Source organism: Aegilops tauschii, chromosome 6 (genome assembly GCF_002575655.3).
Source record: "Aegilops tauschii subsp. strangulata cultivar AL8/78 chromosome 6, Aet v6.0, whole genome shotgun sequence".
Classification (NCBI taxonomy): domain Eukaryota; kingdom Viridiplantae; phylum Streptophyta; class Magnoliopsida; order Poales; family Poaceae; genus Aegilops; species Aegilops tauschii.
The window spans coordinates 156,915,172-156,929,941 of NC_053040.3; the positions used below are offsets into that span (position 1 = coordinate 156,915,172).

General features: G+C 50.5%; 1 protein-coding gene across 1 annotated transcript; it reads left to right on the top strand.

The window, feature by feature from the left end:
* The first annotated feature begins 1,861 nt into the window (after nucleotides 1-1,861).
* Nucleotides 1,862-3,178, top strand: LOC141025913 (uncharacterized). The gene has a single exon (XM_073501851.1). It carries the CDS (start codon nucleotides 1,862-1,864, stop codon nucleotides 3,176-3,178), a length of 1,317 nt encoding a protein of 438 aa, XP_073357952.1.
* The last annotated feature ends 11,592 nt before the right edge of the window (nucleotides 3,179-14,770 follow it).

Genomic DNA, 14,770 nt, shown 5'->3' on the forward strand with positions numbered 1-14,770 from the left:
AGATCATTTGGACATTTGAGCAGCTCTCAACAAAAAAAATTAGGGGTATGTGAAAAAGTTTACTGTTTTGCACTGTCCAAACCGATTTTGTTATTTTTGCTGAGAGCGGGTCAGATATTTAAATAAGTTGAAATTTGGCACGGTCCTCACACACTAAAATATCTTTCATGGATTTTTTTGAAAACTTTTAGTATTTTTTATGATTTTACTGTTCACCGAGATCATATGAGCTCGGGCTCCGAAGTCGATTATCCCTCCAACTTTTCTTCTTCATGGACAACACTTCTTTTTCTCTGGTGCTCCCACATCCCTCTCTCCATGGGCGATGTGGAGGTTGCAGAGCTCTTAGGCATGGATGACCTCATGATGGAGCCCATAACACACGCACGTCACATTTTAGGGCTTTCATGTGGATGGTTCTGACCTCGCTAGGTCCAACGTTAGTGGTGTTCTAGCTAATCAAAGACGTTCTGCTACAAAGTGAAAAATTGCACGGTATCGATAGGTACCGGCACATCGGGTACGTTCGTTTAGTTGTCAAGATTCGTGTTGAAGATTGGTGTATAAATCGTGAATCATTTGTCATTTCACACATAGAGCAATACAACATGTAAATATTGTACGCGGTCCCATCAATGTTAGCTTTCAGTCAAACCGTGGTCTAGCATGCATGTGCTGCCCATTCTCTCTCTTCTCTCTCCCAAATTAATGCATCACCTTCACTAACTTAAAATCATTCATATTTCTTAGACAAAAAAAATCTGATTTGATTTTTTTTTATTTGAACTCTTGGCGAAGAGACCTTTAAAACATGACTGGCCTTCAATGTATTTCGAACGAGTTTAAAAAAATCATGAAACATATTTCACAAAAATCACATATATTTCAATTCCATTTTTTAAATAATATATTTCGCTGTTTTGAAATAAGTTGTTACATAATTTCAAATAATCTATTACAGAAGTTGACATTTCAGTTTCATATTGTTTTCATTTTCAGGACCCACATTTCACTTTTCACTACTTGTTTCACAAAAATCACATGTATTTCATTTCCACATTTGGGAAATAAAATATTTCACTCTTTTAAATAGAATTGTTACACATTTGCAAATAATCAATTTCACAAGTTAACAATTTAGTTTCATATTATTTTCACTTTCAGAACACACTTTTCACTTTCCACTGGCTTCTTTCACAAAAGCCACATCTATTTCAATTGCATATTGTTGAATGATATATTTCACTCTTTTGAAATAAATATTACACATTTTAAAATAATCAATTTCACAAGTTGATATTTCAGTTCCATATTATTTTCATTTTTGGAACCCACATTTCACTTTTCACTGTGTGTTTCACAAAGATCACATCTATTTAAATTGCACATTTGCAAAATAACATATTTCACTCTTTTGAAATAAATTGTTTCACAAATCGGCCGTTTGAGGTGGATGGTTTTGACCTCGCCAGCTCCAACGCTGGTGGTGTTCTAGGTAATCAAAGGAGTTCTGCTGCGAGATCGGTGTGGAAATTTTTTGATGGGTGAATGGTTAGCGGTATTGGATTGTTGGTGTTGCAAGGTACTTTAACCATGTTGCAAAAGTGGTTGTGTTTTTGCATTGTTGTATGCATCTTTTGTTGCATATATAGGTTCGTCCCTATGTTGCATATTTTGTGAAAATCTATTCTGAACGATTGGGATTTGCAGCATATGCAATTTTTCCTATAAATATCTCGATGTTTTGCACCAACCCAGTTCGCATCTCAACGATAAACTTTCACTTCGCCTCTCTCCCTCGGTCCCTCCCAAGTCCCATCCCCACCAAGAAGTTTCAAGAAACTCAAGAACCTCTCCTCCCATGGGGGTGCCGCTGCCGGAGTCGAGGTGGCGGCCGTGGGCTGAACTCCCCGAGAGGTACCTCAGCGACATCATCCGCAACCTCCCGTGCATCCTCGACCACGCCCGCTTCTCCGGCGTCTGCACTAGGTGGCGCGAGACGGCGCGGCCGAACCCGCCGAGGTTCCCGTTCCCGTGGCTGATGATGCCATCCACCGCCGCGACCTCCTTCTTCTGCGTCGCCTGCGGAGCGACCCACCACCGCCCCAGGCTCCCCGCGGACGCCCGCGGCGCGCGCTTCTGCGGCTCTTTCCCGGGCGGCTGGCTCGTCGCCGAGCTCCCGTGGCCGCACGGCCACTACGCGTTGCTCAACCTCCTCACCGGCGCGCGCGTCCCCCTCCCGAGGCTCCTCGCCGTCCCCTGCCACGGTGGCGGCAAGATGTGCCCCGTCGTTCTCCACGCCGTCACCCTCTCCGCCGCGCCGTCCGTCGAGCCCGGCCCCGGCGAGCCCTACTACGCCGCCGCCATAGTGGCTGGCCAGTCCAACATCGCGTTCTGGTGCCCGCGCGCCGGGAACTGCTGGTTTCCGCCGATCTTCTCGTCGGACGCCAGCGACGAATCGTGGCACGATTTCTTGCCCAAGGACAGGATCGAGGACGTGATATACTTCTCCGGCAAGTACTTCGTGGGCTTCTACGTCCTCACCAACGAGGAGGACCTCCTGATGTTCCGGCCGAAGCCCGACGGCGACGGAGCGCAGCTCTCCACGTTCACGGTGCGCTACAGCTTCCCCGGCCACCGCGCGGCCGAGCCGGCGCCGGGGCAGACGGTCTCCCGCTACCTCGTCGTGTCCCGCGGAGAGCTGCTGATGATCGTGAGGTTCGCCGGCCCCGAGGAGCGCACGAGGTTCGACGTGCTCGTGCTGGAGGAGAAGAAGATCGTCGGGGGAGCGGACCACAACGACCCGCCCCGAGTCTTGGCTTCTTGGAGACGGTGCTGCAGCGCGGCGACCCTCAGCGGCCGGAGGATCTTCCTCGGGCGGTGCTGCTCCGTGGCCGTCGACGTGGGGTACCCCTTCCCGCTCTACATCTACTTCCTGGACGACGGCAGGAGGTCCCACGGCGCCCTCCCGACGGCCGGGAGCCCGCCGTACCCCTGCAGCGAGACCGGCGGGTTCTGGTTCTTCAACAAGGGCATCGTGCGCTGCCTCCCGCGAGAGCCTCCGTCGGACTGCTCGCCGTGGATTTGGTTCTACCTGTCCGACGCGACATTCCGGGCCGGCGTGCCTCCGCCTGCAACTCCGGCTTGCGGCTGGGGGGTCGACACTGACAGTGAGTAGTGACGGCACATTATCTGCAGCAGGACAGAATTCGAACTACGTACATGTAAATCTACTGTCCCGTCAGTTCTTCATCCCTGCTTTGGTAAGGTCTCAAATGTTTTGATTTGATTCTTCATCCTCGCCGAGGATTTGCTTCATTGTTCTTCATCATAAGAGATGCATGAACAAACGATTGTTTGCAGTTCAGCTAATGGTGGTGTGTACTGAAACAAGGTCCTGAATAGTTCAGTGCTCTCTGTTAATATTTGAAGTTCAGATATGTTCCTGAGGCAGCAAGATTGAATGATGAATCTTTGGTAATGTCCCATTGATTGATACCTATCTCTTGTGAGCTCATATATTATCTTGAATCTTGCGAGTGTGTGTAATACTGTGGTGATGGCATGAATGAATATATGAAACCAGCCTCAGTGCCATCATATCCTTTCCATTGGCGCAGTTTGGATCTTTTTTTGCTGTAGACTGTGGTACAAGTGCAATGGAGGGTGTGACTGAATCCTTGATTCAGCTAAATCTACACACATAACCGTTGGGTGGATCCTCCTACTGAGGAGTAGGCTCAGGCTGCTTCCTGTAGCTGTAGTTCGTTTGCTGCACATAAACAATGCACTTGCTGAAAATACAGTGTAACCATAGAGTAGATCTCTGCATATATTGTATGTCAACTGGGAAATGAAGTAGAATATCAGCGATTGCTGCCATTCTGCGGCACCCCAGCTTTGAAGCCTCTTGACATCATGTCATAGTTCTCTCACCTAGCTGTCCGTGTTACTGCATATGTAGTTCTATACTTCTATACTAGCAGGAGCAAGATGCACCCTCTTAAAAAGAATGAAAGCAAGAAGCAACGGTATGAATCATGCTCGTGCATAGTACTCTACGTGACCAAAAGTACATGATTCAGCAGGCACACTCGTATCTCCTCATGCATCATATCGAAGATGATCACACCTCCTCATCCAGTAGAGGGACGTCGAACTCCTGCAGCTCCGGCCACTCGATGATGTAGCAAGAAACATGTAGCAGAATCTGGATCACAGCACTGACGACGGCAGTAATGTTTGGCGCCTGTTCACAGGAACCAACATTAGTATAGACTGCTGTATTTTGAGATCACACACATATCTGCAGAAACTGGCAATGAAATGCTGAAACATGCTAGGATTTGCACTGAAACTTCATATGGACCATTTCTGATTATGACACCATGCACAAGAATGATTCAGCCGCATATCACGTCAACACATCGGCCCAGCTAGCCGCGCTACGCACATGGATCTTTTAGGTGAAGCCACTGCAAGTTTGCAACACACATTCAAATTTTGGGAAAAACAAGAAACATACCGCAATAGAGCGAAGAACCTTGGTACCCGCACAGGCATAAGCTGTCCAAATTACGCCATTAACCAAGGACGCGAGAGGAACCGGCAATGGTGGCATGCACCTTGTGTTCAAGGACTTGCAGGCGGCTGGCCGTGTATGTAGAACATAAATACATGAATATGAGTGACTTAAAGTGTTCCAAATTGAAATGCATGTGAGCTAAAGATGCTTACAATGTTAAGCAGCGGGGAAGCAGCCAACACTATACCACTAACAGCGCACAGCAAGTCGAACCCAGCTTTCCTCTCCATGAAATAAAGAACAAGCAGAAATGCGTACACGAGCAACGTAACAATACTACCTCCAATCCACCAACGGCGTTGGCCAGCCGTAGAGTAGACGAGGTAGAAGGTAAAGTAGCAAGCTTGGACGCATGCCCCCATGATGTTGAGCCAGAACACAAACTCATTACCGGCGATCAGACCGCAGAGAATCCATACGCCGCAGTTGAAGAGAGCTGCGAGAAAGGGGAGAGGAGATCACTCGCCAACTGACCCCTCCTTCCAGATATCTCTGAGGGTAGTGCAGCTGCCAAAAAACAATATGGGTCAGAATATAGTCAATCAACCCAGGCCAATTGGTTTAAGAACTTTTTTTAGGTAACAATGCCAAACTTACGCTGGCATGATCATAACGATCAGAGCGGAAAACTGGCCTACATATCCGAGAGCTTCTTCGGCTGGACCCATCACGTCCTCTAGCATCTATATGATTTTCAGTAAAGAAAACAATTATCATAAGAGAAAAGTGAAGCGGTTTATAACTGCGGAAAGGAAAAACAAAGATATCACAATATTTGCAGAACATACAGAAAGGTTTACAATGGCAGGGCGTAATGACTCATGATTTGATTCAAGTGGATCTAAGTGCATTCTTTTGTTTTTTGAGAACAAGCTCTAAGTGCATTCTAGGATGCTTATATAGTATGAGGAATTTGCAATCTTCAAGTGTACTAATGGAACACATGATTTTGCACCAATGATCTGACATAGGGATCCGACCGAAGTCCTAAGGCTTACTTCAAGCTTTAGAAACTCAAATCATTTAAAGTGGAAGAATAAATGGCCACTTATTCAACTTTAAACATGAAAGAAACATTCTGAAAAAAAATGGCAGCCTCTTCACCTTAAGAGAACCTGAAACTGATTCCAGAAAGACAAAGCTGAAGATAGAAATTTCACTTATGTGTTATAGCCTAAAGAGGTTGATCAAAGAGTATCTGTTAGGAATGCACGCTAAACAGGACTCAACTCCTAGAACAACAGATTTCCGGACTCACTCTAGTTTGGATCAAAACAGCAACAGTAACGGTGAGTCAATTTACAAACGACGGTGTTTGGTCGCCAAAAATAAGTTGGCGCACAGCTGCAAAATCCACTGGGACATGCGCACACATGCAGAGAGAGACATCCATAGACACCAATCCAATCCATGCTACAACAGGAATCCTGATGTGATGAACAAAGCAGCAACAAGAAGGGATGGCAAGATCCCGTTCATCCTAGGATGCTTATATAGTATGAGGAATTTGCAATCTTCAAGTGTACTAATGGAACACATGATTTTGCACCAATGATCTGACATAGGGATCCAACCGAAGTCCTAAGGCTTACTTCAAGCTTTAGAAACTCAAATCATTTCAAGTGGAAGAATAAATGGCCACCTATTCAACTTTAAATATGAAAGCAACATTCTGAAAAAGAAATGGCAGCCTCTTCACCTTAAGAGAAACTCAAACTGATTCAAGAAAGACAAATCTGAAGATAGAAATTTCACTTATGTGCTATTAGCCTAAAGAGGTTGATCAAGAGTATTTGTTAGGAATGCACGCCAAATAGGACTCATGTTATGACCGGCATATTAGGGGCTTAGCCCAGTGGGTTGTGGCCCAAATTATCTTATCGTTATTAGGGGCTTAGCCCAATTATCTTATCGTTATTAGGATCGTTTGCTTAGGAGTCAAGTAAACCTCTCTATATAAGGCGAGGAGATGTATCAATCTAATCAAGCAAGAAGCAATCATTATTTGCTCGGCTTCCCGAAAGGAGCCGGGAGACCTAACCCTAGCCGCCTCTTGCGCCGCCGCCGCCTCTTCTTCATCGCGCCACGGCGCCCCGCCGCCGGCAGCCGCGATCGCATCTCCGTCAACCCTCCCCCTTCCCGTACAACCTACGCCCTATACCAGGTAGGATCCTAGCTCCTACCAATTTGGTATCAGGTAGCTCGGTTCCGATCATATCTGCACCACCACCCAACCCGCCGCTGCCCGTCACCACCGCGCCGCTGGACTCCATCGCCGGCGCCTCCACCGGCCAGACGCCGCCGCCCTCTACCGCGCCGCCCGTCGCTGTCTACTCGCCGGCGGAGATGACCGGGATCCTCAACGACCTCGTCACCGCCGTCCAGGGCATACTCCTCTACCTGGCCGGGCCCTACGGGCAGCCGCCGCCCTTGCAGCCGGCCGCCGCGACCGGGCCAGTCGCCCTGCCCTAGTACGCGGCCACCACGGCGCCGATCGGGCCTCTACACCACCACTGGCCCGGTCAACCGCCGCACGCCGTCGCCCCCCACTGGCCGCAGTGGCCGGCTCCGGCGATCACCGCACCCCCGACGCCTCCCGGGTCCGGGCAGCCGCAGCCCCAGCTGCCGGTCCCGCCGCCGCCCGCTGCCACGCCTCAATGGCCACAGTGGCTGGCCCCGGCCCTCACGGCGCCCCCCACGCCACCCGGGTCTGTGCCGCCACAGCCGCAGCTGCCGGCCCCGCCACCGCCCAACACAGGGCCTGGGTCACCCTCGCAGGGAGGCGTACCGATCCAGCAAGTGCGCTTCCCGCCGTCACCGTCCCCAATACCGGCCTGGCTGAACGGATCATCGCCGCCACCCGTCTACACATCGGCTGGAGACCCGCCGGCACCCACTCTGCAGTTCGGCGATCCCTCCGGCTCGGCGGGGCACTCCACGGGCCGCGGCCATGCTGACCGGGCACCCCAATCCTCGCTGCTTCGCACCTTCAAGCCAGTCGGCCACGACGCTCCGACTCAGACACCGCCGCGGTTTGCCAAACTGGACTTCGCCACTTATGACGGCACGGAGGACCCCCTCAACTGGCTCAACCAGTGCGAGCAGTTCTTTCGCGGGCAACGCACCCTCGCCTCGGAGCATACCTGGCTCGCCTCTTACCACGTCCGCGGCGCGGCACAGACCTGGTACTACGCCCTCGAGCAGGACGAGGGCAGCACGCCCCTTGGGAGCGCTTCCGCGAGCTCTGCCTCCTTCGTTTTGGGCCACCGATCCGCGGGAGCCGCCTAGCAGAGCTAGGCCGCCTTCCCTTCACCTCCACGGTTCAGGACTTCGCCTATCGTTTCCAGGCCCTGGCATGCCACGCGTCGGGCGTGACGGCGCAGCAGCGGGCCGACCTCTTCGTCGGTGGACTTCCAGATCACATCCGCGTGGACGTGGAGCTTCGGGGACCCCAGGATGTCCAGACGGCCATGTACTACGCTCGCGCGTTCGAGCGCCGCGCGGTGGCCATCCAGCAGGAATCACCGTCCCGGGCCGCTGGGTCGCTACCCAGGCCGGATGTTCCCGCGCAGGATCGGCCTGCTCAGGCTTCCGCGGCACCCCTCGCCGCGACCGCGGCGCGCTCGTTCCGCCGGCTCACCTCGGTCGAGCTGCTCGAGCGTCGCCGCCAAGGGTTGTGCTTCAACTGCGACGAGCCCTACACGCCCGGCCACGTCTACCCGCGACTCTCCTACCTGGAGGTTGCAGACTACATTGAGGAGGACGCGTCGCCGCCGACCTGGCCGCCCTAGCTGTCGCGAAGGTGTTTGACACTGGTTGATCACCTCGAGGAGTTCAGCAAGCGCTTCCCCACCTTACAGCTCGAGGACGAGCTGTTTGTGCAGGCGAGGAGAAGTGTTATGACCGGCATATTAGGGGCTTAGCCCAATTATCTTATCGTTATTAGGATCGTTTGCTTAGGAGTCAAGTAAACCTCTCTATATAAGGCGAGGAGATGTATCAATCTAATCAAGCAAGAAGCAATCATTATTTGCTCGGCTTCCCGAAAGGAGCCGGGAGACCTAACCCTAGCCGCCTCTTGCGCCGCCGCCGCCTCTTCTTCATCGCGCCACGGCGCCCCGCCGCCGGCAGCCGCGATCGCATCTCCGTCAACCCTCCCCCTTCCCGTACAACCTACGCCCTAGACCAGGTAGGATCCTAGCTCCTACCAACTCAACTCCTAGAAACAACAGATTTCAGCACTCACTCTAGTTTGGATCAAAACAGCAACAGTAACGGTGAATTAATTTACAAACAATGGTGTTTGGTCGGCAAAAATAAGTTGGTGCACAGCTGCAAAATCCACTGGGACATGCGCACACATGCAGAAAGAGACATCCATAGACAGCAATCGAATCCATGCTACAACAGGAATCCTGATGTGATGAACAAAGCATCAACAAGGGATGGCGGCATCCTGTTCATCCTGAATTCCTTCCTGATATAGAAGAAATAAACCGCCATGAAAGCAACAGCAGCAGCGGGCATCAGGAACAGCGCAAGGCCAGGAATCAGGGTCGAATTGCATCGTCACAAGCGCAAACGGAAGAAATAAACCGCCACGAAAGCAAAAACAGCAGCAGCGGGATCAGGAACAGCGCAACGCCATGAATGAATCAGGGTCGAAGAGCATCGTCACAAGCGCAAACGCAACACAGCATGCGTCCTCTGCTCAGCGCAACGCCAGGAATCACAAGCGCAAGGCAACGCAGCATCCGTGCTCTGCTCAGCGCAACGCCAGGAATCACAAGCGCAACGCAACGCAACACAACGCAGCATCCGCGCTCTGCCTCTGCTGACCCCCTCGATAGCACAACGGCACGCAAAACCAATCGAGAACCGAGACAGCACCTGCATTCCACGCCATACGCAGCAACGGCGACAAGCAGCAGCAAACCAACCCGCGGCGCGCATTCAGCACATCAGAGGAAGAGGAAGGGGAGGGGAGGGGAGGGGAGGGGAGGAGAGGAGATGACCAACCTCGCTCACCGTGTCCCTCGGTTGCTTGGAGGAGGACGAGGAAGGAGGGCTGCGTTTCTCGCTGCTCTGTTCTGCTGCCTGTGCTTGTGCTTGGGGGAGGGCGGAGGAGGATCAAATCAAACTCAGCTAAAGTGCTGCAGAGTTTGCATTCCGGTGCACCTCGCCCCCGCTGAGCTGGCAGGCCAACTGGCCAAGGCTTCTCTCCTGGGGCCACTGGCCGTGTGATGTTGCGGATCTGACGGTCCTGTCGCGCCCCAGAGTCCCAGGGGCCAGCCGCGGCCGTCGGATCCGATTCGACATGCGCAGATGGGCCGTGGGCGAGACCTGTGTGGTCGTGATGCTGACCCAGTCCGCCCGCACACCTCTCTCGCCACCGCGGGGAGGGGAGGCGGCTTTTCGGCATTGGTCGGCGGCCGCAGCTCTTGTCCCGCACGGCCTGCAGAAATACACGCGCCCGCCGTCGCCGTCGCCTCCCTCTGCTGGGGCTGACCAGACCAGGACCCGTCCCCTCAAACCAGCACTCGCCGGCGACCGGCCTAATGCTCTTAACCCACGGCGCCCAGGCGGCGGAGGCAAGCGGAGACGGGCTCCCGGCGCACGCCGTCGCCGTGCTGACCACCACAATCCCGTAGCCTTTTTCGTCAGAGGACTCCCTCCCGCGCACAAGGTGGCCGTGGCGCGGGGTGCTTCCCTTTCCCCCTCCCTCGTAGCGCAGCACATGCACATCGCCCCCCGGAACCTCCGCTTCCCCCGCCCGCTTCCTACCGCCACCGGAAGGCGACCAGACGCCCGGCTCCTACTAAACGACACAACACTTGCCCTTTTCTTTTCTTTTCTTTCCTATATACAGTGGAGCCCACCAACGGTAGGACGCAGCATCAACTTCTTTGGCATGTAAGAGCATCTCCAACCGCCGCGCCAACAAACGCGCGCACGGTAAACTGGCATTTTATCACGCGCGAGATATTTTCGCGTGCTTCAGCGAAGGCGGGAAACGATTACGTGCACGGAAAAAAGCGGGAGCTCGCGCGCTAGATTTGGCGCACTGCGTCCGGCGCGCCTATAAAATTGCAGCGTCCTCTGCAGCTCTGTCGTCGCTCCCTCTACCGCTTTCTCTCCTCGCCACCACCGCGTCACCATGCCGCCGAGGAGCTTCGGGCTACCGCGGCGTCCGCGTGCGTCCGTCCGGCACCTACTCCGCCGAGATTCGGTCCGGCGACGTGCGCCTCGACCTCGGAAGCTTCGACACCGCCCAGGAGAGTGCCCGCGCGTACGACGCCGCGCCGTGGCGCCTCCGGCGGTCCCGTTGGGACACGAACTTCCCGGACGTGGCGCCACGGGAGCGGGCGCAGGAGTTGGCGCCTCCCCCCGGCTTATCACCGACGAGAGATCGGCGCGAGAACCGGAGGCGGGAGCGCTGTCTCAGCCTGGCCGAGATGGACGAGGAAGCCATGGCGCTGTGGCGCCGACGCTTCCCGCAAGACGTCATCAACGAGCAACAGTTCTTCGCCGAGAGGAGGGCGGAGAGGGAGGAGGAGCAAGCCACCTATCGCGAGGACAAGCGAACGCGGAAATCGGTCGCTAAATTCAAAATCGCGTTAGGAGATGCGTTGTCCTGGGACTCCAACAACGAGCGGTTCCTTAACGCCTACGCTCAGACGTCGGAGGAGGACATCACCGAGGCAGAGTCCGAGTCGAAGAATGACGAGTAGTAGTAGTTTTTCGTTTTATCTATCTATCATAGGAGAAGGCTATAAACTATCTATGCACTATTTTGTATCGTAAGAGCGTGTTATGTGACGAACTATCTCACGTTTGTACTATCGGAGCCAAATGTGTATCGAATCGTAGTTAAAAAAATGAAATATAGCGCGCCTGCTGGAGCGGCTCGGGCGCGTTTTATTTTACGGCGGTCGCTGGAGCCAGCGCACCGCCGCGCGCAAAAACTGGCTCACTCGGTGATGTATTCTGTTTTTTAACGCGTCGTGCGTTGCGCGTCTGTTGGAGATTCTCTAAGCAAATAGGGGCCTGCTACGTGTCCGCTGGCTGTTATCTTTAAACGATCAGCCGGCTCACGAGCCGTCGGATTTGCCGCATCAAGCGAGCCGAGCGCGCCTCCAAAACTGCAACACGGGTCTTGTTACAGAATTTTTTTGCAATGGTTGTTTTGTTGCAAAAAAATTGCAACTAGGACAACTTTTTATACAACCGAGGTCTTATTGCAGAAAATTTCCACAACAGAGGTTTTGTTGCAAAACTAGATCCATCGTAGACCAATGCAACACCGCATTTATTTCTGAAAAATAGTCTCTGTTTCGAAAGTGCGTTCGATAAAAGACGACATGCAAGCCTTCATTTGGACACGTGTCATGCAGCGGAGGTGACGGGCACGACCACTACAATCCGCCGGACGACGATAAGCTTTTCCCAAGCAAATATGACCGTGCGGAAGAAAAATTATCAGATTATACAGATGTGATAGATATAAAAAAGTTTGAATCAAATGCAAGGATGAGATAAGGGACTTTTATAATGTCATTTCACAAACTATGTCTGTGATGTCATGATGAGATAAGGGACTTTTGAAAAGACATTTCAAAAACTAAAAATGTGATGGTCTCATCACGACTTAATTTTCCAAATGTTAAGACCCACAATGAAACCATCATGAACATTTTATGATTTTCACGATGAGATAAGGAACATTTTATGATTTTCCAAATGTTACGACCCACATTGAAACCATCATGAACATTTTATGATTTTCCAAATGTTTCTTGAATTCACAAACAGTTTATGGTTTTCTTTTTTAGAAAACTCACAACGTTTTGAAATTTGGTTCTTTAGAAAATCCTGAATTTCATTTAGAGAAGAAAAATAAAAAACAGAAATGAGAAAATAAATAAAAATCATAAAAAAGAAAAAGAAAACAAGGGGCGCCACGACCATGGGCCGGCCCATTACCGCGTGGTGGAGGCGGCGGTAATGAACATATTTTATTTCATGGACATTTATTTGAAATCTTGATTTTTTTATAATATGGGAACAATTTTTTGAAATCATGAAAAAAAAATTGATTTTCCAAATATTGTTTGAATTCATAAACAACTTATGATTTTCATTTTTTTTATAGAAAACTTAGAACGTTTTGAAATTTGGCTCTTTTAAAAATCCTGAATTTCATTTAGAGAAGAAAAAATAAAAACAGAAATGAGAAAGTAAATAAAAAGCATAAAAACAAAATAGAAAATTGGGGGCGCCATGAACATGGGCCGGCCCATTGCTGCGTGGCAGAAGAGGCGCGCTTAAGAGAGGAAAAAGGGGCAGAACCAAGGATAGATCCTGAATTTATGATTTTTCTTTTTTTATAGAAAACTCAGAACGTTTTCAAATTTGGTTCTTTTCAAAATCCAGAATTTCATTTAGAGAAGAAAAAAATAAAAACAGAAATGGGAAAGTAAATAAAAAGCATAAAAACAAAATAGAAAATTGGGGGCGCCATGAACATGGGCTGGCCCATTGCCGCGTGGCCGAGGAGGCGCGCTTAAGAGAGGAAAAAGGGGAGAAAAAGGGGCAGAACCAAGGATCGATACCTGGTCTCCCGTTTGGATGACCTTAGCCATCGCACTGCTCATGTGCTCATGTTTTAGAAGTGTATCAATTTATAAGAATAGAACCCGGCGGCGATTTTGAAGTAAAAGCGAATCATTTTTTCTTCACTTATCGGAGGCATGGAGGGTAATTAGTGCCAACTTCGGGGGTAATTTACATGACAGACGACCAGAAGCAATAGCACTTTTATTATTAGATAAAGATACATAATTTAGAGATGACAATAAAAATACAATAAGTATTTTTTTTAGTTTATAACCTTTGAGAGTAAATTTACATCCATACATTGCGATGGGTAACCCTTCACTAGAGTCTGGCGATTCCGGGGAGATCGCCCCACCTCCGCCGCCGCAGCTCGGTCAGTCGACCGGCCATGCAGTCGATCGACATCGTTTCCGCAGATAACCAAGGGTCACTGTGTGGGGCTATTGTGGCGTTGTCTACGTGTTTCTCGGGGGGAAACGTTAGCGGGGCCTCGTGAGGAGCTTGTCTGCAAGTCTAGATCGGATCCAGAAAGGAAAATGCAAGGTGTGTTGATGTTGGACTCTACGACGGAAAGATCTAAAACTCCTCCGAGAGATAGGGTTGTAGACCCAAAGGCGCCAGATAAAAGGGACCCCAGGGTTTCCAAGAAGTCACAAAATGGTCTACGGTCCAAGAAACCGCCTGACCATGTTCCGCCCCAATCCAACCAAGGTGGTATGCAAGTGCGCACGTTGCAGATCTCACAAGCCATGAATTCTCCGGCCTTACTACCGGTGCCTCTGTTGGAGAAGTTGTCGGTTGATGGGGGCAAAACAGAACACCTAATGACGGAGTCGCCCACACGAAGCCAACAGGTGGTGGAACCCTAACTAGTGCAGAGATGTGCTATAGAAACGGTTTTTAACCCCTTTCCGCGACGGAGTTTTAAACCGTCTCCTAGTGAGTGTGTGCAATAGGGGGGCCCTTCCCACACGACCCTGAAACCGTCAAGGATAGGCCCTCCGGTAACACACGCATGGCAAAATGATCTCGTGTGCGATCGCGCAAAGTATCAAAACCCAATCATTTCCATTCGTATGTACATCCCACACAGCAAATCTCAGAAAAATGTTTCCGCTCGTATGTATATCACACACACAATTTTTTATGTGGAAACGTTTGTGCAAGGTGGCCTAACATAAACAGTCCTCTATCAGAAGCCGTGTGCGATTGTTAATTGATCCAACACGCCTACTTTCTAGAAACCGTGTGGGTTGTTTGAGTTCATCGCCCACGGTGTTGTCAGAGTAACCGTTTGCAATAGAAAACCCTAATAATCAGGGTAATTAGCCTATTATTGATAATCCATGTAGTAATTAAATTGACATTTCTTATAAAACACACCAGATATTTCATATCCGTATAAAGCACACCATATCATATGTCATACTTTCTGTTTTCCCCACCGGTTTTTTTTACGAAAGTATACACAACATATTTATTGTCCTCTAAACTCTATGGATTTTCTCATATTGAGTTAAAAGAGACAATTATTATGATATGTCATATCATTTTCTCCTTATATTTTCC